Source organism: Numida meleagris, chromosome 16 (assembly GCF_002078875.1).
Source record: "Numida meleagris isolate 19003 breed g44 Domestic line chromosome 16, NumMel1.0, whole genome shotgun sequence".
NCBI classification, from domain to species: domain Eukaryota; kingdom Metazoa; phylum Chordata; class Aves; order Galliformes; family Numididae; genus Numida; species Numida meleagris.
The window spans coordinates 10,278,336-10,300,468 of NC_034424.1; the positions used below are offsets into that span (position 1 = coordinate 10,278,336).

The 22,133-nt window shown below is 38.7% G+C and overlaps 2 protein-coding genes across 8 annotated transcripts; one reads left to right on the top strand and one right to left on the bottom strand.

Moving 5' to 3' along the window:
- On the bottom strand, positions 3,819–12,895 carry FBXW2 (F-box and WD repeat domain containing 2). Of its 3 annotated transcripts, none has more exons than XM_021414218.1 (7): positions 12,431–12,895; positions 10,674–11,183; positions 8,840–9,034; positions 7,970–8,103; positions 7,302–7,388; positions 6,618–6,787; positions 3,819–5,136 (listed from the first exon to the last, which is right to left on the bottom strand). In XM_021414218.1, the coding sequence occupies exons 2-7, from the start codon at positions 11,161–11,163 to the stop codon at positions 4,848–4,850; spliced, it is 1,365 nt and encodes a 454-aa protein (XP_021269893.1). In that variant the 5' UTR covers positions 11,164–11,183; positions 12,431–12,895; the 3' UTR covers positions 3,819–4,847. The 3 variants fall into 3 exon arrangements, with proteins under 3 accessions (XP_021269893.1, XP_021269892.1, XP_021269891.1); XM_021414217.1 differs by having other exon boundaries at positions 12,084–12,895; XM_021414216.1 differs by having other exon boundaries at positions 12,557–12,893.
- On the top strand, positions 12,906–22,090 carry SLC2A8 (solute carrier family 2 member 8). Of its 5 annotated transcripts, none has more exons than XM_021414211.1 (10): positions 12,906–13,133; positions 13,365–13,524; positions 15,039–15,245; positions 17,883–17,982; positions 18,143–18,354; positions 19,031–19,174; positions 19,730–19,838; positions 20,512–20,685; positions 21,235–21,380; positions 21,543–22,090. In XM_021414211.1, exons 1-10 carry the CDS (start codon positions 13,075–13,077, stop codon positions 21,678–21,680), a joined length of 1,449 nt encoding a protein of 482 aa, XP_021269886.1. In that variant the 5' UTR covers positions 12,906–13,074; the 3' UTR covers positions 21,681–22,090. The 5 variants fall into 5 exon arrangements, with proteins under 5 accessions (XP_021269886.1, XP_021269887.1, XP_021269888.1 ...); XM_021414213.1 differs by adding an exon at positions 13,840–13,937 and having other exon boundaries at positions 12,925–13,524; XM_021414212.1 differs by lacking the exon at positions 15,039–15,245 and having other exon boundaries at positions 12,908–13,133.

Consider the following 22,133-nt stretch of genomic DNA (forward strand, 5'->3'; position numbering starts at 1 on the left):
GAATCTCTTGCATATGAGGATTACATCTCACAGAGATTTGGGAGAACAGCCCTTTTGTGTACTGACCAAATGTAAATGCATTCTGTCTTTGAACTACAAGATGGTACTGTATAGCAATCTGCAGTAAAATATAGCTGCTGATGTCACCAGCTGATAGCTGGGTGCCTCTGATAAAGGCTGCTGCAATTTTCTTTTATGGAAGTGTTGAGGCATAGTGGGAAAATGAGTACTTTTTCCTTTAACTGAGAAAATGCATTATTAAACACATAGGAAGTGACGGTGCACAAATTAGAATTTCTAAGAAATGATTTACATCTTTCTTTTTCTTTTCCTACATTCATGTATGTTTTACTTTGTGCAACAAACCTGTACACTGCCCGAAGAAGAAACGAATCTATTTTTGTGTATGTGGAAATACAGCTGTGTTTGGCATTGTCTTCATAATAGATGGCTTGGGACAATACCTGCCAGATGAAGAGCTACACTGGAATTAACATGGCAACTCATTAGAATCACAGAGATGGGATAAGAAAACAGACCAGGTACCACACTAGAACTGTCACTTATTGAAGATACTACTTCTTAAGGGAAACTGGAAATTGTGACAGAGCCATGAGCCATTTAATGATAGCAAAGATCAACATAGATGGCTTTACCTCTTCAATGAGCTTTCAATTAAAAATAAAATTTGTATCTCAACTTATTTATGTAATGCTGTAAGCTATATGCATTTTTCAATCTATGTATAAAAAAATACGCTGAATAGTGGTAAAATTAATGCTCCTCAGTTCTTGCAGTTCATATGTCATGATTTGGGTACAAAATTTTAATGTAGCAAGTTAAATAAAACATAAACCAATGCACTGTGAAAATAACTGAGGAAAAAAGTACCAGTTTCAGCTGAAAAACAAAAATGTATCCCATATATTATTGGAAATAGAGTTTATTAAATGTTAATATATTGTAACAGCTGTTGGATTTATGCTAATCCAAAAAGCTCTTTGACTGTGTTTTTGAGACTTGTACCTTTAAGAAGTACAGTGCATTTATGCTACCCACAGCTGCTGTGAATTAGTTAATACAAAATGCTGCCTTCTGTTGGTAAGCTTTAAAACAGAGGGAAGGGTTACAGACTGATATTGAAGAAGTATATAGGTTACTGTGAACTGAAGACTATTTTGGGATGGAAAAACAGAAGAATGAGTCTATGATACATAAGCATAATAAATTTTTATTTGTTTTCCTAGTAGCCTAAAGCCTCATAACAAAATGTTTAGTTGTTCATCAAAATAAGCCATTTTTACTGGTTTATATGGTGGGTAAGTTATAGTGTGTTCCTTTCCTTAGGTAGGTATAAAAGTACAGAAGAAAAAAAAAAACAATCAACCTCCTGCACTGTATTTATTGATTTCTTTTGAAGGGTTATGTGGGAATAAAAAAAAAAAACAAAAAACAAACATCTGTAGTTTTACAGTTTCAGTCATTTTTAATGTCTCCTACACCCCCATAATGGGGAGGGGCAGGGCTGATGTGGCAGTGTAGTGGAACCTTCCTATGAAGTGATAGCTGGGGCAGTAGTCGTAGTGTGATGTGGCTGAGATGGAGATGCATGTGGGAGTAGGCTTTCATTTATTTAACTTCTATGTCAGTGTAATGTTTTAATTCTTTCACCTGTCTCATTTTGGAAAGGCACTGGTATGTTCCAACTCTATCATGAGTAGCTTAGTAGAATTAGATAGCAAATGCAGTTTGTAAATGTCTGCTTGTTAATGGTGTTTAAAATAATAATTAGCTGTTATGGAAAGTCTTGAACTTCATTTTTTATAAAAGTGTAGAAGAGCAGTACAGCATGTATTGGCTGATTCACATCATGCTTTTCTGCTTTTATACTCTGGCATAATGCCAAGAAGTAGAATATAGAGCTTGGCCAGAGGTCCATTTAGAATTACAGGCTCACGTAATTTAGAAGAAATAGCTGGAAGTCCCCAGTCTTTCTTTCTGCTCAAAGCAGGGTAAGGTAGCATGGCTTGATCAGGTCTATGTCTACGTTAGCTGGACACGCAACCTCTCTGGGCAACGTGCTGCAGTGTTGTACTGCCCTCACACTGGAGAGCTTGCTTTCAGTAGAGCTAGCCCTTACTCTACTGCAGTATGCTGGGCTGAGTGATTTTGTCTTCCCTTTACCTTCTTAATAGGTAGCTGGTGACTGCAGTACTGTATACCACCTTTCCTACTCCTTCTGTTATTCTCTGTGGAAGATTGAATTCAACTTTCACAGCTTTTGAGACATCTTGAGCTTTAGCTGCCTGTTCACTTCTGCATCTTCTCGTTAGACTTGTTCTAGTGTGTCAGTGTCTGCTTTGTGCTGGGGAACTCAACGCTGGATGTGGTTGCAGGTGTGGCCTTAAGTGCTGAACAAAGGTTAAGAATCCTTCCCTTGAACCGCCAGCTACGTATTTGTTAGAACAGCTCAGTACACAGTTGGCCTTCTTTGTCACAAGAGCATAGTACTAGGTCCTATTTAATTTGCTGCACAACAATATTCCATCTAGTCTGTTCTAACCATCTAGTTGGTTCTAACCAGCCCCTTGTGTGGGATGACTGTCTCAGGTGCTGGATGGTCCATTTGCTCCAGGTTAAACTTGTAAGAGTACTGCCAGCCCATTCATCCAGTATTCTGAAGTCCCTCAGAACAGCATCCCCTCTTCCCTTGCATAATGACTGTTTCCCTTCCCATGCGTTCTTCCTGCACCTCCAGTTTAGTATTGTTGGAAACAAGCTGATGCACTCTGCATCATCAAGGTTCAAATAAAATGGTTAACCAATCCTAGTCCCTGAAAAACACTACTATTAACTTGTTGCCAGATAGATTTCTTATCATTAATGACCACTATTGGAAGTCCAGCCCAATTTCCATTAATCTTGAAGTCCAAATATTCAATCCTAATTTCATCAATTTGAGTAAAACAATTTTTTTGGCATGTTCCTGTCTAAACTGCTTCTGAGAAGGAGGAGGCTAGTGCAGTGTTTTATAGGTGGTCTATCTTCACGTGGCTCCTTTAAGATGGGTTACTGCACCTATCACACACACTATAATTACACTCACCTTAAGAACTTAAAGTTTTATGTTTCACTAAGCTTTTTTCACCTCTGAGTCAGATAGCAAAAGCTGTAAGAGATTATCATGCACGCTTCAACTGGCCTAGTTTAAATAAAGAGCTGTGAATGTGGCTTCTACTTGATAAAATTCCTTTACTACAAACATATTTTCAAAATAAGTTGGTGTGAATAAAGGTGGAAAACTGGGTACTTAAGACTCCAGCCTTGTTTTCAAGAGACACTGCTCCACTGTGACTTCATGTAATTCCTACCACATGATTCCAGTATTGATTCTTGCATACCAAAACTTCCCTTTACACTGGTGTGATTCATACTACCTACCTTTGGGAAACATGGCCTCTAATCATTACTACATAAGAAAACAGGTCTCCACAAGTGTTGGGAGCCACAAAAACTACAAAAAAAATCACAATTAAATACTTGTGCCATGTAATTTTATCTTTTCAAGGACCAGAGCCAATGCTTCTGAAAAATCTCATTTTCAAGTTGTGTAAAAAGAGATGAAGGGGAGATTTTATTGTAAAGAAAAACAAAACAAAACCCCAAAGTATTTCTAAAGCACAGGAGTTGAGATTTCATAGATACATCTTTTAAGTACATGTCAAACACCACAAAAGTATGTGGAGTATTGCTACTTAATAGTTAATTAATCAGGTCTCTTACAACTGATCAAAATAAAAGATGTTTTCCTACTCATGTCTTTTTTTCAAATTTTTGATTTCCTTTTTTATTCTTTATTTTTAAAGACGTGCCATTCACATTTGCCCCTGCTTTCCAAGTGTAGATGTAGCAATTAATATAATAATGCACTTAAAGTAAATGTAACTTTTTGGAAAAAGTGTATGGCTGGCAGGCATCATTTGACGTAATTATTCTTGCTTTAGGGACTGAACATCACCTGATTCATTTTATTTCTATCTACCTGTGAACTAAGTTACATTCCCACACAAACAATCAGAGATGTGGACTATAAAAATACTGATCAAACCATTCTGAGTGAGATAACCATCAGCAAATATGACAAAATACTGTCAGAGGATCTTTAAGGTTAATTACCTTGGCAAGCTCTATCAGACAGATGAAAAGCTGGCTCATTCTGACTGAAGAGAGCTCGTATTGGCACATTCCTGAGCTTAAACAAATTATTATTGTTAGCATCCGATTCTAGTTAAAGAACTCTGTTGATTTCTCAGTTTCAAAGGTTAAGTATTTAAAGCTACCATAAAAAAAACCAAACTTTTTGACAAGATCAGCACTGGGGAGAGACAAGATCTACTATGTTCTCATTCAAGTTGAACAAGGAGCCATGCACTGTAACCAGTATTTGGTGTTACATGTACAAAAGCACAAAAGCCTATTCTAAAACAATAGCTCCACCTTCTGCTTCAACAACAACAAAAAAAATAGGGCAGAAATCAGGGCAAGCACTATTTCATTCTAGACTTAATGGTGGATCTGAATAGTTTTAAATTCACAAGCTATGCTTCAGAGCCCAAACAGTTATGCTTAAACATGAGTAAAGACAAATTTAATGGTGAATACTGTTAGCATGCTCTGTTGTATTATGTCAAAACCAACCCGTTCCCGAATGCCCAAACAAAATCAAATGATTGTGCATTGCATGATGATACCATTAGGTGTGCAACTTTGGTTCATGCAAAGTTTCATTTGATGGACACATTGCTGATAGTCCATATAATCCTGAAGATTCTGCATATGTAATCTTTTCAGCCATGTTCTTTCCATAACACCAAATGGATACTGTGGTCTGGCATACTGGTGGCAAAAACCAAGCCCGTATCATTTTGGCCATTTAGTCCGTTTAACCAAGACATTTCACCAGCCAAAAAACTTGAGCCTCTCTTTGATTTTCTATACTCAGGTAGAGGCCAGCGGCTTATCACTTTTTCTGTCCTCAAGTCCATTATATACAGGTATCTATTATCAAACAGTAGAGCAAATATCTCTCCAAAGCCCAGCAAGGACACATTTGAGAAGTCAGGAGTCTTGATAACCCTAGAAGATAAGACAGTATTGTTAGAAACTCTATCACTACATAGTCATGAACCTGCATTACTAAAACAAATCCTTATGTGTCTATAGAGAATAAGCACCTAAACTCATCATTTCTAAATTATTCAGGAAGAACCAGATGCAAATTTTTCATATTAAGCAAGTGAATTCTTATGTCAGCCCTGTGGTTCCAGTGCTGGCTTTCTGCATTCACAACAGACCCTTCCAAATATAAGTAAAGTGTAAGGTTTGAAATGGATTCTGCAAAGCACAACAGAAAAAAAGTCTATTTCCAGATACACACAAAAGAACAGATGTACTTGTGCTTTACTGTAAATTTTCATATGGATCTAATGGCTAAGTGTCTTTAAAAGGTATAACCTCTTATTATTCATTTGACCACTTTTGTAAAAGCTGGAGAATAAAGTGTAAAAATGCCATCTTGTGACACTATAATAAATCATTCAAGATTGGCACTTAACAGAATGCTGCTTTACTGACCCTTAGTGAAAGTTAAAATGTTCACCTTAGGGAGAAAAAAACAGGCACATTAATTCTACTATACCTTTGGGATTTTTTGCTTCATAAATAAAACTTGAACAGAAATTGAAAACAATAAGTTTTTCACAGCTGACGGAGCATTTGATCATACAGTTACATAATGGACAGAACTGAGGCACAAAAGCATACGGATACAAAAATCTGTTTTTAGCAGTGAGTGACTATCTTTCTCTTTTGAAATATGGCAAGGTAAGCTAATAGTAGGAATAACTGAAGAATTTCATTTTAGAAGAAGCAGTTCTTTTGGAGTAGATCTTCTTAGGGCAGGCACTCTTCAAAAAATTCTGGCCATTTCAATTAAGAGTATGCTAAGAGTTCTAGAATACATTTTTTTTCTTTAATAAGTTAAAATCTTTGATGCCACCACAGACTGTTACATCATTTCCAATAGATAGAAGTCACACTGTTTTTTTTCTGAAACAGAATATTTTATCCTTTTTTGCAATCTGATAGATTTCACTAACATTCCACCCAGTTACTGAGAATGACAGATCTCAGTTCAGTAGTGCTATAAGGAAAAGGTCTTTTTAATATCTTGTTCCATCAAATGACTTCCAGAAAAGGCCTTCTGCTTCTCTGCAGAGCAATTTCCATAGCAACATTAGCTTCTTGTCACTACAGTTTTGTGTTCACAACTACAGCAATGCAGCTTGATTTAAAAAATCTAAAACTCATGCTTTGAAAATATGAAAGAGAACTGGCTTGTAGCCAGAAACCAAAACAGCAATCAAATGGTTGGTATAATTAGGGATAAATTAGAATAAAACCTGGAAATATTTGTGAAGAATGATGTTTAAAGATTTTTTTAATCAAGATCCTTTTGAACTACATCTAAAGCATTAAAACTAACACATTGCACTTATTTTTTTTTTTAAAGTACACCTTTAGAATAAATTCTGCACATCTTAAGCTGAAACATTTACCTGACAATGTCATAGCTGGCAAAATCCCACTGGTATAATCCTAGTGCTGAACTGCACACTATGTATTTACCATCAAAGTGCAATCTGGGCTGCAGAGAGATGCTGCGATCTTCAGAAACAGACAGTGTTTTTAAACACTTGCAGTTTATTTCCCTTCCAATAGGCCAAATCTAGAATTAGAAAACAGCTTAAGACCATACAACATTCAAATTATAAACTATTACACAAATTAAACAAGGCTCACGGTCTCTTGTTAAGCAGCAGGTAAATGTGTGCCTGTTTTTCAGAAATATTTATCTTCTTTAATGTGAACATCAGTTCTATAACTGACTTGTAACACTTACATAGCCATGAACTATTTACATACAGTATCCTCCAACTCAACAGTTCACAACAATAGCAGTATTTGCAGTAAGTGTCTCACTGACAAGTTATCATATTAGGCATACAATAAAAAACACTTATATTTTGAATTTTATTATATATATTTATCCACCATTTGATTCTAAACATGAAGGAAATCACTGAACAGTTAGCTTCCAAAGAGTTTATTGTCTTATACATAACTTTACAAGCAAGGACTATGAGAGAAAAAATCCTGTATTATTTGTGAATCGGACAAGCACTCAAGTATTCTGCTTCTTTGGGTATTGCAATGATACATGTACGATATATGGTACATACCTTGATTTCATACTTATCTGCACTTAAAAGAATATAATCCCCAGGACTATGCATAAGAGATTTGACTTTGCACTTCTGCAAAACCACCTGAAATTGAAGGATGTAATTACTTATTTTGATGCTGTTAACTAACCAAGCATTCATTTGCATTGTCCATTTCATTACACAAGAATACACTACAAAACTACCATTTACACCTGCTTGCTCCTACTAGTAAGAACTTATTATATAGATAAGCTAACACATATACTTCTCTAGAATGCTGCCCCCAACGCGTATTCCAATTTCTGAAATGCTCACAAGTAAAAAAACATTTCTCAACTTCAGAACACATTTTATGCTTAGATTTTGGTTATCAAGATCATTAGTTTTCTACATAATTTTAAAAGTAGTGTTCTTTCTGAACCACTGCATTCATTTGGTCTTTCAATCAAATGCTGATTCCTAATATTATTCCAGCTACTTCAGAACAGAAATCTCTTCAATCCTTTGAAAAGTTTAGTTACAGCTTTTCTTTCTGTTTAAATGCTATTTTGCAATATCTACATTTCCTGATATTCTTCAGATTCTACACCTGGGGGTAAGACTGGGATTAGAAAACAGAAAGTTAGAACAACTTGCAAACTTTGTGCAAATATTTTCTAAGATTAATTAAACAATATTCCCACCTTAGTGACCCATTCTGTGTGTCCAGTAAGGGTATTCAGGCATGTCCCTGTTGATAAGGCCCACACTTTCACAGTGAAGTCTGCAGAGCCACTGACTAGAACATCAAGTTCATCGTTGTAGTCCACACTAAAAACTACAAGCAAAGAGGGTTCTCAAAAGCAACAACAGCCTCTATGTATCCGTTTTCCAGTGATACTGTAACTAGGTCAAAATTCACTGACTACTACAGCTTTTACTGTTGCTCTTTAACTAATAAATTGAGCATAAATTATAACTCTCTATTCCCGAGTTTACACTGCAAAATTACCAGCTGTTCGTTCAAATTAAAAGCATGAAGATCATTGGTTCCATTATGGCTGGATTATGTTGACGTTCCTATCCTAAGAGTTCTAAGAAGTCAATTCCAGCAGGATTATTACAATTGATATATCTCATTACTTGTGGAGAACAGACCTACAGTTGAGCTGAGGATATTCTGTGGTAGAAGACAGAATTAAGACAGAAATGCAAATAGAGATCCCCAGGCTCTACTGTGCTCTTTTCTGTAAGACTATCTCCAGTGTGGGAATTTAAAGAACTTTTAGAGATAAACAGGGTTTGCATCCTTTTTTCTAGACTCTAAAGCACTAAATCACCATGATATTTAGTATTGTTTCTACACCTAAACAACACTAGATGGCTACACCTTGGTGTTATTGAAGGGCAGACAGATCTAGATCTGTTCTGGCCACTTCTCTCCCACAATGTGATTTGGGACAGAGCCTTAAAAAATATGCTATTGTGGAAAAAGCTAACTTAAAGTATAATTTGTTCTATGATGACATATGTTACTTGACTGATGAAAATAAAATCGGAGATGTTCAACATACCTGCGCCAGTGTGTCCTCTGAAATGCTGTGTTTTTGCCCCAGAGCTCCATTCCCAACAGGCTACTGTGTTATCAAAAGAGCCCGTTACAAGCTTTTGTTCATCAAACTTCACTGTAGCACAAGTGTGTGTCTGGATACCATAGATGCACTGACCTGTGCTTACATCCCACAGTTTTGCAGACAAGTCATCTGATCCTGAAATATAAAACAACAGGATAATTGGAAACAAGTACTAAATAAAATTACTAGTCTTCCATGTTTGTCTTAAATATGGAATTTTCACCAAATCACAGAATGCTGGAAGTTGGAACAGACCTCTGGAGGTTATCCGATCTGCCCCCTCAACTCAAGCATGGCCATGTAGAGCCAGTTGCCCAGGATCATAACCAGATGGCTTTTGAATATCTCTGACAAGCTAAACTCCACAACCTCTCTGAGCAACCTGTGCCGGTGCTCCACCACCTGCACAGTAAGGAAAGGTTTCTTGATGTTCGGATGGAACCTCCAGTGTTTCAGTTTGTGCCCACTGCCTCCCACCCTGTCACAGGGCACCTCTGAAAAGAGCCTGGCTCTGAACTCATTGCACCCTCCCTTAAGGTATTTATGTATATAAGATTCCTTCAAGCCTTCCCTTCTGTAGGCTAAATAGTCCCAGCTCTCTCCAACTTTCCTCAGAGGAAAGAATTAACAATCTAAAAATGCTAGATGTCTCTCTTCCAGCTTCTTCACGCAGTTTTAGAACCTTTCACAGTTTTCAGCATTCCCTCTATTTGGCAGTGTCTACTGAGAAAAATACCTGGAAGTTTTATATGATTAGATCACACTTAGGTTTGTAAAGCCACTGACTATACTGCAAGCTTTTGTTTGTTTCAGGTAGAAAGAAGTCCATCAAATCTCTTCATAGAGAAAGATGGAAAGACAGCAGATGAATACCTGTCCCTTTCACCTGTGTTTCCTTTCTCCACCAAAACTTCTAACAGTAACTCAAGTTTGCTGGTTTTGGAGACTGGACAAAAATCCTAGGCTCTTCCACCTTTTTTTTTCCTGGTGGTTTCAGCACAGAAATATGCAGCTTGTCAGTAAGGTTTGACAGGGCTGCTTCCTTTGTATTTTCCTTCCCAAGTTACTAGGAAAGTGAAAAGACTGTCTAGAGTCTAGTCGTTGGTTTCTAGTAACCACCCTCATGACCGGAGGATGTGGAGGGATGTGTATTTCTGAGTTCACAGTGAAATCTTGAAGTCTGCAGTCTTCAGGAAGGAAGCTGAAACCATCATTGCAATATGCATATCAGATTAGTAGTAAGGTTAAATCTAGTTTACAGGTATTCATACAAGAAACTAGATCATGTTAAGAACTGAAAGTGCTTAAGAATGTATCAGAGAAATTATCTTGCTGCCAGGAAGACAGACTTTTCCTGACACAGCCTGAGACTACAGTGACCACATTGTGACACCAAAGTCCGTTCAACCTGAATGAGATCACAGATAACCTCTAAGAGGATACCTAACATAACTGTACTTCTCAAATGAAGTTGCTAATCTGAAGAACAACATGCAGCACTGTTACCATCTCTTTTTTTAACCAATAAATATACTGGTCTCCTTGTTGGTGTTTTTTTTTAATTATTTTTTTATTAAAATGATTAATGAGCTTGCTAACATGCCAGATGTTTCAGAAATTGGAAAAAAAAAAAGTGAATTGCCTTAAACTGAGTTTGCACTATGAAAATAATCTGTCTGGTCAAGAAAAATCAACTTGTCATTAATCAAGCAGGGGAGTTGGGGGGTAGAGATAACAAATAATTGTAAGACTCCAAGTTTTCTGAACTTCCTACCTGTGCACAGAAGACCATCTTTATAGTAAAGTGCATATACTCTGGCACTGTGTCCAATTAAAGAGGATGTCTCAAAGGCTTCATGGTCCTTCAGTTGCTTCATCCTTAAAATAGCCTTTAGGTAAACCTTCTTCCAGTGTAGAGGATCCTGAACAGAGTCATCTATTTGCCAACCCAAATTCTTACATGCAGTTTGCCACACCTCTGTACAGGCACTTATAACCTTATTCCACTGCTTAGAGACGAGGCAACATGTGAGTAAGGTGTGAGGATCAAGCCATCTTAATAGATAAAAACTAAGTTCCAATGGAAGAAGTTTGAGGAAGTCCCTCTTGAGAAGAATCTCTAGATTATTGGAGAGGTGCCTGAGCTGGACTGCTCCACTCAAGCTAATCAGGTGATCCAGAGTTTCATTTTTCTGCAAGTCCGTCAGAGAAAGAAATGTAATAGAAATGTTATCAAGCCATGCTTCAAAGTCCTTTTTCTCCATAAGGTTATGGAAAAATTTACCTGCGGTACATCAAAATACTGTATTAGTTCTGTTCAGAAAACAAGGTAAGCATCACATCATTATTACCGGTACATCAGTATTTCAAATGGCATGTTAAAGCACAGATTGAAGTGATCAAACACAGCACAAAATATTCATTAGGTTAGTATGAAGCATTCGCATATACTTTGAACTACTGTTTGTCCTGCTTAAGACTTAAAAGTGAGTTGTACGAGACAGTGCATGTGCATGTTAGCATTCACTATGAATGTTTACACCTTTCATGTAGAGTTAATATTTTCACATTCTGAATCCAGTAAGAGTTGATTAAAGTTTTAAATCTACCGTAGTGAATAAACGCTGTTTTACAGTTTACTCATCATTTAGTTGAAAAAGGGAAGAAAACAAAGCATATAAACAGGATAATAAGAAGCTAATTACTGACTGAATGAACTCAGACTCTTGTCCTAACTACTTTATAAAAAGTTACCTGCTTTGTGCTTAAAGAAGATACAAAGAAAAGAGATGTCTGGAGAATTGTGTTGAAGGACATGTAACCTCTTTTGTACCTGACATCTTTTTTTTCCTTATAAAACAGAGCAAACCCCCCCCCCCCCCTTGTTTTCTCAGTTTATTTCCAATGAACAGACCTGTGAAACTGACAGCTTGAAATACTACCTCTTGAATTATGTGGCCTGTATGCATTTTTATATGCTGTGGCACCTCAAGTTCCTACAATACGCTTGAACAAGTGATTAAAAAGATGAACGCTGGGCAAACAGTTAAAAAGCCAGACTTATTTTCTGTGGGAGATCTCATTCAATGCGTTAGACAACTGACTGAATTTAACTCATAGAAGTCCCCAAATCAAATGAATTGGGGAATCCAAATGGGATCTCATAATATGTATGCTTTTTTACCTTTGTGGAGTAAAACCTTGAAGTACACATCTGAAGACGACACAGAAAAGTACAGAAAAGTAGAATCTTCACTATGAAAGGCCACAGATGTAGATAAGTATTATTTCTTGATAATAACTTAAGAAAGCACAGGCCATTAAATACAGAAACAGTTGCTCCTATTGTGTTAGACGTTCATACGGTAACTTTTACTGCTGACAGCACTTAAAGGCTTTTCTTCAGCACATTTGGCAAACTGTGCTTGCCATTCTAATAGGCACGTGTTTTCTTGAGAACAAGCAATCTCTAACTGCAGCCGCTGCCATGTGTACACTGCTCTACGCGTTATCCGCAACCGCTCCACTCACGGCCGCTCCCGTCCACCTCCGTTCGCACAGAGCACGGCGCAGACCGGAGACTTCCAGCGCCTTCCGCCCACGCGCAGCAGAGCCGTCGGCGCCGCCCACACGGCTCCACGGGGCCGCGGCGCTCACCTCAGGTAACGGCCGGGCGCGCAGCGTCCGTCAGCAGGCAGCCGCCACGCCTCGCACGGTCCTTCAGGGCCCGGCAGGGGCTGAGGCTTCCCCGCGGCCATCGCTCCCGCAGCAGAAGGACGGTTTCCCGCTACTTCCGCGGTCCGCGCTGCAACCTGCGGGCACCCACGGAAGGCTGCCGCCCTCGGACAGCGATGGGAACCTCGGTCACCTCCGGCGCCGGAGGAGGGGCGGGGCCCCTGCACCGAGAGAACCGGCCGTCACCCGCAGGGAAGCCACTCTGCCGAAGCCCACAGCGCTCCGTACTCAGGCAGCTTCCGGCGCATCCTCCAAACGTCACCGCGCCCCGCTGCCGCGCTTAAGTCGTTTCCGTCTGAACTAGAGGGGTAAAGCGCTGCGTTAGTTCTCTGTGTTCTGCGCCGTCCCCAGGTCGAAGCCTGCCCTGTGGGGTGGCTGCTGCCGGCCGTGAGGAAGCAGCTGAGGCTACTCGCGCCGAGGCGCCCTCCTGCGGCCGGGGCATGGCGGCAGAGGAGTCCCAGTACCTGCTGGTTCACCCTACTTCGGACGCTTACCTGAGGTGAGGGTTGGTGCTGCGTCTCTGCCTCTGGTGGGCTTAGGGACAGCCCCGCTGCGCTGGAGCTCGGCCGCTGCCGATTTCGGTGGCGCAGGGGGGAGCGGAAGGGAACGCAGAAAATGTGGCCTCTGGGTCAGAGCCTCTGTCGGGCCCATCCGCGCGTTATCGGCGCCATGAGGGGCCGGAGCCGTGAGGGGGAGGCGGCACGGTCCTTGTTGGTCTCTTCCTCCTCAGAGTGCAAAACAAGAAGCTGTACCTGGCCACGTTCGCTGCTGTCCTGGGACCGCTTAGCTTTGGCTTCGTGCCAGGCTATAGCTCACCTGTTATTCCAGAGCTGAAGAAAATCGGCAATCCGGAATTACGATTGGACAGCAATCAGGCATCGTGGTTTGGGGTAGGTTTCCGTATGATACATTACTCTCTTGTGGTTTCACTTTGTGGCGTCAAGAAGATGCTGTTTACATAGAATCGTTAAGGTTGGTAAAGACCTCAGAGATCATCAAGTCCATCACCGTCATGGTTGTTCTTCAGTGCTGCATCTTAAGGGGGTCTTACTCCTCTTAAGAATAAGTATAAATGAGGATCTTGATAATGAATTCTTGTTGTGACCTCAGTGATTGGCAAATAAATGCCCTTTTTTTTTTAACTACTTTTTTGATGCTAAAATGTTTTTTGACAAATTTTATCCTCCTTTATTGAATCTGTCAAGGGACCACAGAAAATCAGCTTGTGAATAAATTGGGTGCAATCCATTGACATAGGGAATATCAACTTTTGGGATAAAGGCTGGACTTCAAGTTATTCAAGGTAACAGTCTTCAGGGCTTTAAAATAGTTTGAAAAGCCAGTTTGTGAACGAACAGATAAAAAAACATACTATTGCATTTCTTTGTCCTTTGAAAGGGCTTTGTATGTAATCTGAGAATTTCTTGTTGTCCAGTTGTGGTGAACTGTGCTTCTTGATTATGATTTGATAATAAGTTAATGTTTATTTTGTTTTTCAAAACACCTGCATGCATATTTTCTTTCAGAAGCTATTTACTTAAAAAAAGAATTTGTAGTGTGTTATTTATACATCTATATCTGTATATAGATATGTCTCTCCTGTACTGAGGACTCCACATCTGGGCGCAGTAATCTGGACACTGCGTTAATTCTATATATAGATACAGATGTATAAATAACACATCTATAGATATAGATGTATACATATATCCATGGAATCACAGAATCATAGAATCCTTAGATTTGGAAGGGACCTCTGAAGGCCATCTAGTCAAACTCCCCTGCAATGAACAGGGACACCACAGCTAGTCTCGAGGGATGGGGCATCACCCATTCCAGACAGAATGCTGCATCCAGATTAAGGCAACCAGATGTAGAGTCCTCAGTACAGGGGAGACATAGACCTCTTGGAGTGTGTCCAGAAAAGGGCCACAGAAATGATCCACAGAATGGAATACCTCTCCTATGAGGACAGGCTGAGAGAGCTGGGTCTCTTCGGCCTGGAGAAGAGAAGGCTGTGAGGTGACCTGATAACAGCCTTTCAGTATACAAAGGGGAGCTACAGGAAAGAAAGGGACAGATTCTTTAGGAGGGTCTGTGATGACAAAACAAGGGGAAATGGCTTCAAGTTCAAAGAGAGTGGATTTAGGTTAGATATAAGGAAAAGATCTTTTACAGTGAGGGTGGTGAGGCAGTGGAACAGGTTGCCTAGTGTGGTGGTTGATGCCCCATCCCTGGAGACTATCAAGGTGAGGCTGGATAAAGCCCTGGGCAACCTGATCTAGCTGTGGTGTCCATCCCTGTTCATTGCAGGGGAGTTGGACTTGATGGCCTTCAGAGGTCCCTTCCAACTCTAAGCATTCTATGATTCTATGATATGTATTTTTTAACTTGTTTTTTGAAGTCTGTAGTAACATTAGGAGCTGCTGCTGGAGGAATACTGGGAGGCTACCTTGTGGATAAAATTGGGAGAAAGCTGAGTCTGATGCTGTGCTCAGTACCATATGTCTCTGGATATATAGTTATTATTTCAGCTCAGAATGTCTGGATGCTTTATTTTGGACGAATACTAACCGGCTTAGCCAGTGGAATTACTTCACTTGTTGTTCCGGTAAGTAGAGCATCATTTCTGGTGGTGAGGTGGCTTGTTTGTTCAATTGTTTGCTTCTAAGGCTTTTCTATTTGAATGTTTGTTATTCTGTAGTGTGACTGTAGGTGGTTTGGGTGTAGTAACTGAGTAATTCTAGCAAAGGCAGTGGATTTAGAATAAACTGATTGTTATAGAATCATACTTTGCATGTTTTTAATAATGAAGAAAGTGTAAATTTAAAAAAAGCTTTGCTTCTTGTAGTAGCGCTTCTGTACTATGCATTCTTATTACAGTGATGTGGTCGTTCCAATTTTTCTTCTGTCTGTTAATCGATAGAAGAGGGCCACAAAGATGATCAGAGGGCTGGAGCACCTCCCTTATGAGGACAGGCTGAGAGAGCTGGGTCTCTTCAGCCTGGAGAAGAGAAGGCTCCAAGGAGACCTTATAGTGGCCTTCCAGAACATGAAGGGGGGCCTACAGGGAAGCCGGGAAGGGACTTTTTATAAGGGCAGGGAGCAACAAGACAAGGGGAAATGGTTTTAAACTGGAAGAGGGTAGATTTAGACTAGATATGAGGAAGAAATTCTTTATGTGAGGGTGGTGAGACACTGGAGCGGGTTGTCCAGTGAGGCTGTGAATGCCCCCTCCCTGGAAGCATTCAAGGCCAGGCTGGATGGGGCTTTGAGCAACCTGGTCTAGAGGGAGGTGTTCCTGCCTATAGCAGGGGGATTGGAACTAGATCTTAAAGGTCCCTTCCAACCCAAACCATTCTGTGATTCTATGATTGCTTCTGTTTACATTCTGCAATGGTCTAATAATATTTACCTCTTTAAATTTTGTATAAATAATGGTAAAGACTTAAGTTTTTTTTGTCTGTTTTTGCTCTTACCATCTATCTGCTTCTAACAGCCTTGTATTTCATTAAACTTCTTAGGTTTGCAATTAAACTATGATCACTTACAAATCCTAGTGCAATGCCAAGTAGAATCATAGAATAGAATGGTTTGAGTTGGAAGGGATCTTTAAAGGTCATCTAGTCCACTTCCCCTGCAATGAACAAGGACACCCACAGCTAGATCAGGGTGCTCAGAGACTGCGCCAGCCTGACCTTGAATGTCTCCAGGGACAGAGCATCCACCAACTCTCTAGGCAACCTGTGTCTGTGCTTCACTACCCTTACTGTAAAAAACTTCTTTCTTATATCTAGTTTAAATCTCCCTGTTTTTAGTTTGAAACCATTTCCCCTTGTCCTGCCACAGTAGACCTTGCTAAAGAATCTGTCCCTTTCTTTCCTATAGTCCTCCTTTAGATACTGAAAGGCTGCTATCTGGTCTCTATGGAGCCTACACAGAAGTAGTGACTTCTGCTTCCATTAAAGTGTTATCTTCAGGATATTAACTTTTCCCATGTATTCAGAAATATCCTTGCAGTAGATTAATGGAAATAATTTGTGCTTGTCTTCCTTTTCTGGTATTATTTGACTTACTGGGTCAAATTGGGGGTTGGAACTAGATAATCGTTAAGGTCCCTTCCAATCCCAGCCATTCTATGACAAATTCTTTTGGATCTAGCAGTAGTGTTAAATAAACTGTCTAGAATTCTAGTATTTGAGTTTGCTTATTTTCGGGTGTTTCCGCATTCCTAGTTTTTGAAGTAAAAAGCAAAGTGAATTATAAAAGGGAAAGAAGTCACAACAAAGTACAGAATAAATGCTCATTGTCAATCTAGATACTTTAAAACTAAACAGAAAATTGGGGCAGTGGGAACTAAACAGTAATCTTGTGCAACTTTTTCCATTACTAAGAGCTTCGCTATGCAGTCTGTTAAAAAGCAGACAGAATTACTTCACAGATGTTTACACAAATGACTACTTTCTCTGTTTCCTGGAGTTGAGCTCCTGAGTTTCCTTATGTAAAGGCATTCATGTACAGGTTATTTGTAAAAGATGCATATAATTGCAGTGACAAGGGAGGAGAATGACATATGTCATACTGTGGTTTTGTAGTTCTGAATTATTCTTGAGCTAAGGAATATTTATTTTCTTCTGGAAAGAATACTAACTTTAGGAAGAACTGTATATGTAAAAAAAAAAAAGTGCGATTTCTGTTTTATCTATACTTCTAATCTGTAGCCGTTGACTTAGGATCAATGCATTAAAAAAAAAAACAAAAAAAAACTGAGAAACTGAGCCCAAATATTGGATGAGATGTGATGCCTGCTGTTCATATATGTTAAGACAAGAACCATTTAATTTGGACTTTCCGGAGAATGAAATAATACCCAGTCTTTTTACATGTGGCTTGGGGTATGTATTTATGCAGACTGTCCCAAGCACCAGAGTGTTTTGCAGTGACACTTTTGTTGTTGAATATGGCTAGCAAAAGAAGCCCTTACTAATGGAAGTTTATTTATCTGTTGGATCCTTATACTGACAGCATCAGCATTCTTCTTAGGGTCTCCCTTTTTTCCCTGGTTTTTTGTAATGCCAGTATGTATTTCTGAGAGGATACTATTCTACCCTCTCCATTTTCCTGAGGCTTTTTTTTGAGGAGGAGGATTTCTAGAAAATAAGTCTGTTTTTCAGAAATAAATTATTTATCTAATTCATGATCCTAAATTAGATTGAGGTAATTATTAGACATTTTCTCCCTGTTTTAGGTATATATATCAGAAGTATCTCATACAAATGTTCGTGGTATGCTTGGCTCTTTTGTCCAGTTGATGGTGGTGACTGGCATACTCGGAGCCTACATTGCAGGTACTGGGGTTAGGACTCTACAAAAAAGAATTAGTACATGTAATGAAAGAACTACACTAAGGAATTGAAAGTAAATGTCAATGCATTTGTACAGCTCTTAATTTAGTTGTACAAATGTTAATTCATTTGTAGCTGATGTTTTTCCCTTTTTGTTGTGCAGGAATGACACTAAAATGGTGCTGGCTGGCAGTATTGTGTTCTTTTCCACCCTGCATAATGCTTTTGTTTATGCTATTCATGCCTGAAACACCAAGATTTCTGCTGGATCAGAAGAAACATGCAGAAGCTATAGCTGCTTTACAGTTTCTGCGGGGACCATATGTGGACCATGAATGGGAATGTAGGCAAATTGAAGCTAACGTTGAGGAGGAGGTGATGAGAATCTGATCTACACTAAAGACAAAAAATCTGAAAGTATACAGTGTAACTAAAGGATTTTTATCATAGCTTAGTTAATAGCCTTTTCTACAGCAGTCCAAACCTGTTTCATCACAAATGATACTTAAGAAGCAGTGAGATTCAAATAATCTTTTTTCCTCTACCTTCCAGCTGCAACTGCTGTCAGTGTTGGTTGCCACTGGTATGCACGAGTAGCAGTTGGGCTCGTGATCTTACTGTGACGATAGCTACGCTTTCTTACTGTAATTAGCAGTTTTGTAGGATTGTTCAGCGCCTCTAACACTAATTTGCTATTGCACCTCTTTAAAAGCAATATTTAACCTCTTGTAATGAGATACTAGCTTAGACAGACATGTCTAGTAATTGAAGTTTTATTTCTGCAAACTATGGATTCTTTCATGTTAACTTTCTCTGCAAAGTAGCATTGATTTTTGTCTCTAGAACCTGAGGAAAGGGTAAAAGTATTTTTCTGGAGTTCTCATACTTCAAATGTAAACACTTTTACTACTAAGAAATTTAATTTTGCTGATAAGGGGTGGAAAACTTACTCTTTGAACATACTGAAATGTTCTGAGGATTTTTATTTTTTGTTCCTTCATTTAAAATACTGATTTTTTTCATGGAATCGTTGCATCATCTTTTTTAACAGGTACTAAGCCTCTCTGAATTTAAGAATCCTTCAGTGTACAGGCCACTTCTTATTGGTGTGACTCTGATGTTTCTCCAGCAAGTAACAGGCATTAATGCAGTTATGTTTTATGCAGAAACAATCTTTGAAGACGCAAATTTCCAGGTAATCAGAGTGTGTTGTCAAATATCTATAGTTTCAGTTTAGTTGGTGCTCAGTAAGTATAGAATATATAACAAACTGACTTGATATTGATCCTATCTGCATCATAGGTAACAGAGTTTGAGTGTTGATGGTCGTCTTTTGTCTTAAATTTTAGATACCCTCTTAACTGTGTTACTCTGGCATACCTGAATGCTGAGTTTTTTGTGGGGAAGTATGTTGTGTCTGAAACTTTGATATGGAGAGAAATCTTTATTATAGTCATCTCATCCCCATAATAAACTTTTTTTTTAAAGACAGTTACAAATCCCGTGCTTCAAAGAAAGTCAAACACTAGGGCGAAGATGTGACTTATTTAAAAACTTACTAAGTGACCAATATGTGATGTTCATTGATGTTGATGTCTTTATTTATGTATTCCTTCCTCTGGTTAATTTATGTTGTACAGTTTTTCTTGTTCCGGAGTTAAGAAACAAATGCATCTCTAATGCCTGATAAGCGATCCTGTTATCAACCTGAAAGAGCAAATTCTTCTCCCTGTCTCCTTCTTTATTTCAGGACAGCAGAATGGCTTCTGTTATTGTGGGTTCCATACAAGTATGCTTCACTGCTGTGGCTGCACTCATCGTAGATAAAACAGGAAGAAAAGTGCTGCTTTATGTGTCTGGTAAAATAACTTACTGACTTTTGTTCCATGAGAAGAAATACGTAGAGTATCAAAAAGTGTTGGAACTATTGGGAGAATTAAGCATTACAATTTATTTATTTCAAATGGTTTGTTTTATAAGTGGATTATAACTGAGGACTTAAGCCTTGATTCATAAGAGGAAATTGTCATATTATACATACATTGTAGGTTGAGCTCCTTGAAACTACATATAGCTATCTTTTTGTCTTTTTACCAGCCTGATTTTTACTTTGGTGTAGCTAAGTCACAGACACACAATGCGTTCTCCTACCTACAATGCCAAAATGTGGCCACTTCAAAGTTAATTTCTGTATAGCTGCATCTGCTTTCATGAAGTATTGTGGTTTTTAGTTACGCAAAGTTGCATATGGTTTAAAAACTTAAACGTTTACAAGTAAATGTGCCAAAGAAAACAAACTGTTGATAGCTGTCACATTGTATGCTCAATAGTAATGAGTGAGGTAAAGACTGGTTTAATTTGTGCATGGAATGAATGACATCTTTCATTCTTGTCTAGGCTAATGTTTGTTTCCAATAACATTATGTTTTTAGAAACACTTCTTCTAGAGCCAGCATGTCTTGTATTTAGCTCTCAGAAAGAAGTGTACCTAAGCAACTATCAGTGACAACTTAGTTATTGCTTACTTTTCAGGGATAATCATGGCTCTCAGTACTGCATTGTTTGGGTTTTACTTTAAAATGGTCCTTCCATATGGGAACAACTCATCAAATGCTGATTTGTGGCTTACTTCAAATTCAGTATTTCCAGGAACAGAAAGTAAACTATCCTGGCTTGCAGTAGTAAGCCTAGGACTCTTTGTTGCTGGTAAGTAGAACAGGCTTCTAAATAAATATTACGTGAAACTTGGACTTTCTGGTGAATGTGACAAACTTGTTCCATTTTCCTCGCAACACTGAAAAACGGAGCTGTGTTTGACACAGCTTTTTAGTGTATTAGACAAAGCGATGCTGATCATTCACAACTTTTGTGATCAAGCTAGCAGCTAAATAGTTAAGTCAGTGTTCTGCAAAATAAATTTATACCTCCTTGTGCTGATACTAAATAGTAATTGTTCACGTTGAATAACTTGACAGTCATTAATGGGGGGAAAGAAATCCCTGGTAGTATCTGAGCCATACTGAATTCTGTGATAGATCAAGACAGCAGCAAGTTAAAAATTAATCTTGGTTCTGACCACTTCAGAAACTTCTTATGAAGAAATTTTGCTTGTTAAGAATTCTTATTTGACTTTAAGTTCACTAGTGTTTAGCATGCTCCCCTAAAATGACGTACTCTCATAGCTTTATTTGCCTGACACTCTCCCCTTTGAAATATACCTAACTTGCATTTATTTTCTTCTGCTTGTAATTCCAGGTTTTGCCCTTGGCTGGGGTCCAGTTCCGTGGCTGGTAATGTCTGAAATCTTCCCACTTAAAGCAAGGGGCATATCCAGTGGTGCCTGTGTGTTAACAAACTGGGTTATGGCCTTTTTGGTGACCAAGGAATTTCATGATTTTATAGTAAGCACCATAAATCACAATTCAACATTTATTTTCATCTAGAAACCTAATAAAGACGCTCCCAATAAAGCCTTGGGCCACAGTCTTCTTCAGCTGTATATATAGATTGTGGTTGTACAGTAGTGACTTACACTTTTTTTTGTTGTTTTCTCCCTGCCTTAGGGTTTCTTAACATCCTATGGGACATTCTGGCTCTTCTCTGCCTTCTGCTGCCTCAGTGTGATTTTTACATCCTTCTGTGTTCCTGAAACAAAAGGACAGACCCTGGAACAGATTGAAGCCTACTTCAGAAAATCTTAAATATGAGGCTTTTACTGATATGAAACCTTTACATCATTAATTACGGTGCTATTGCTAGAACTAACTCTCACTTGGTAGACAGTTACACAACTTCCTGTCATATTGTTTTAAGGAGTTTTGTAAAAATCTATTTTTTTTATTCTCCCCAAAGATCTATAGGTATTTGCATGCACTTATCACTGCATACTCACTGTAGTATATCTTCCTTGTACAGGTCTTGGACATATATTTTTTAATTACTGCTGGTTGTGTTTGTTTGTTTTTCCCCACCTGGTGCAGACTGACAGCAGTGGCCATGAAGGAATGTTAAATGTATTGTCTGCTATCTTTTTTTCTGATATGTAAATTGAGATCTAATTTAAAAAAAAAAATGAAAAAATTTCTTGTCCCTCTTTACATTTCCATCCATACGCTACAATGAAGAAACTAATGCTACAGCCAGGACTTTAATTT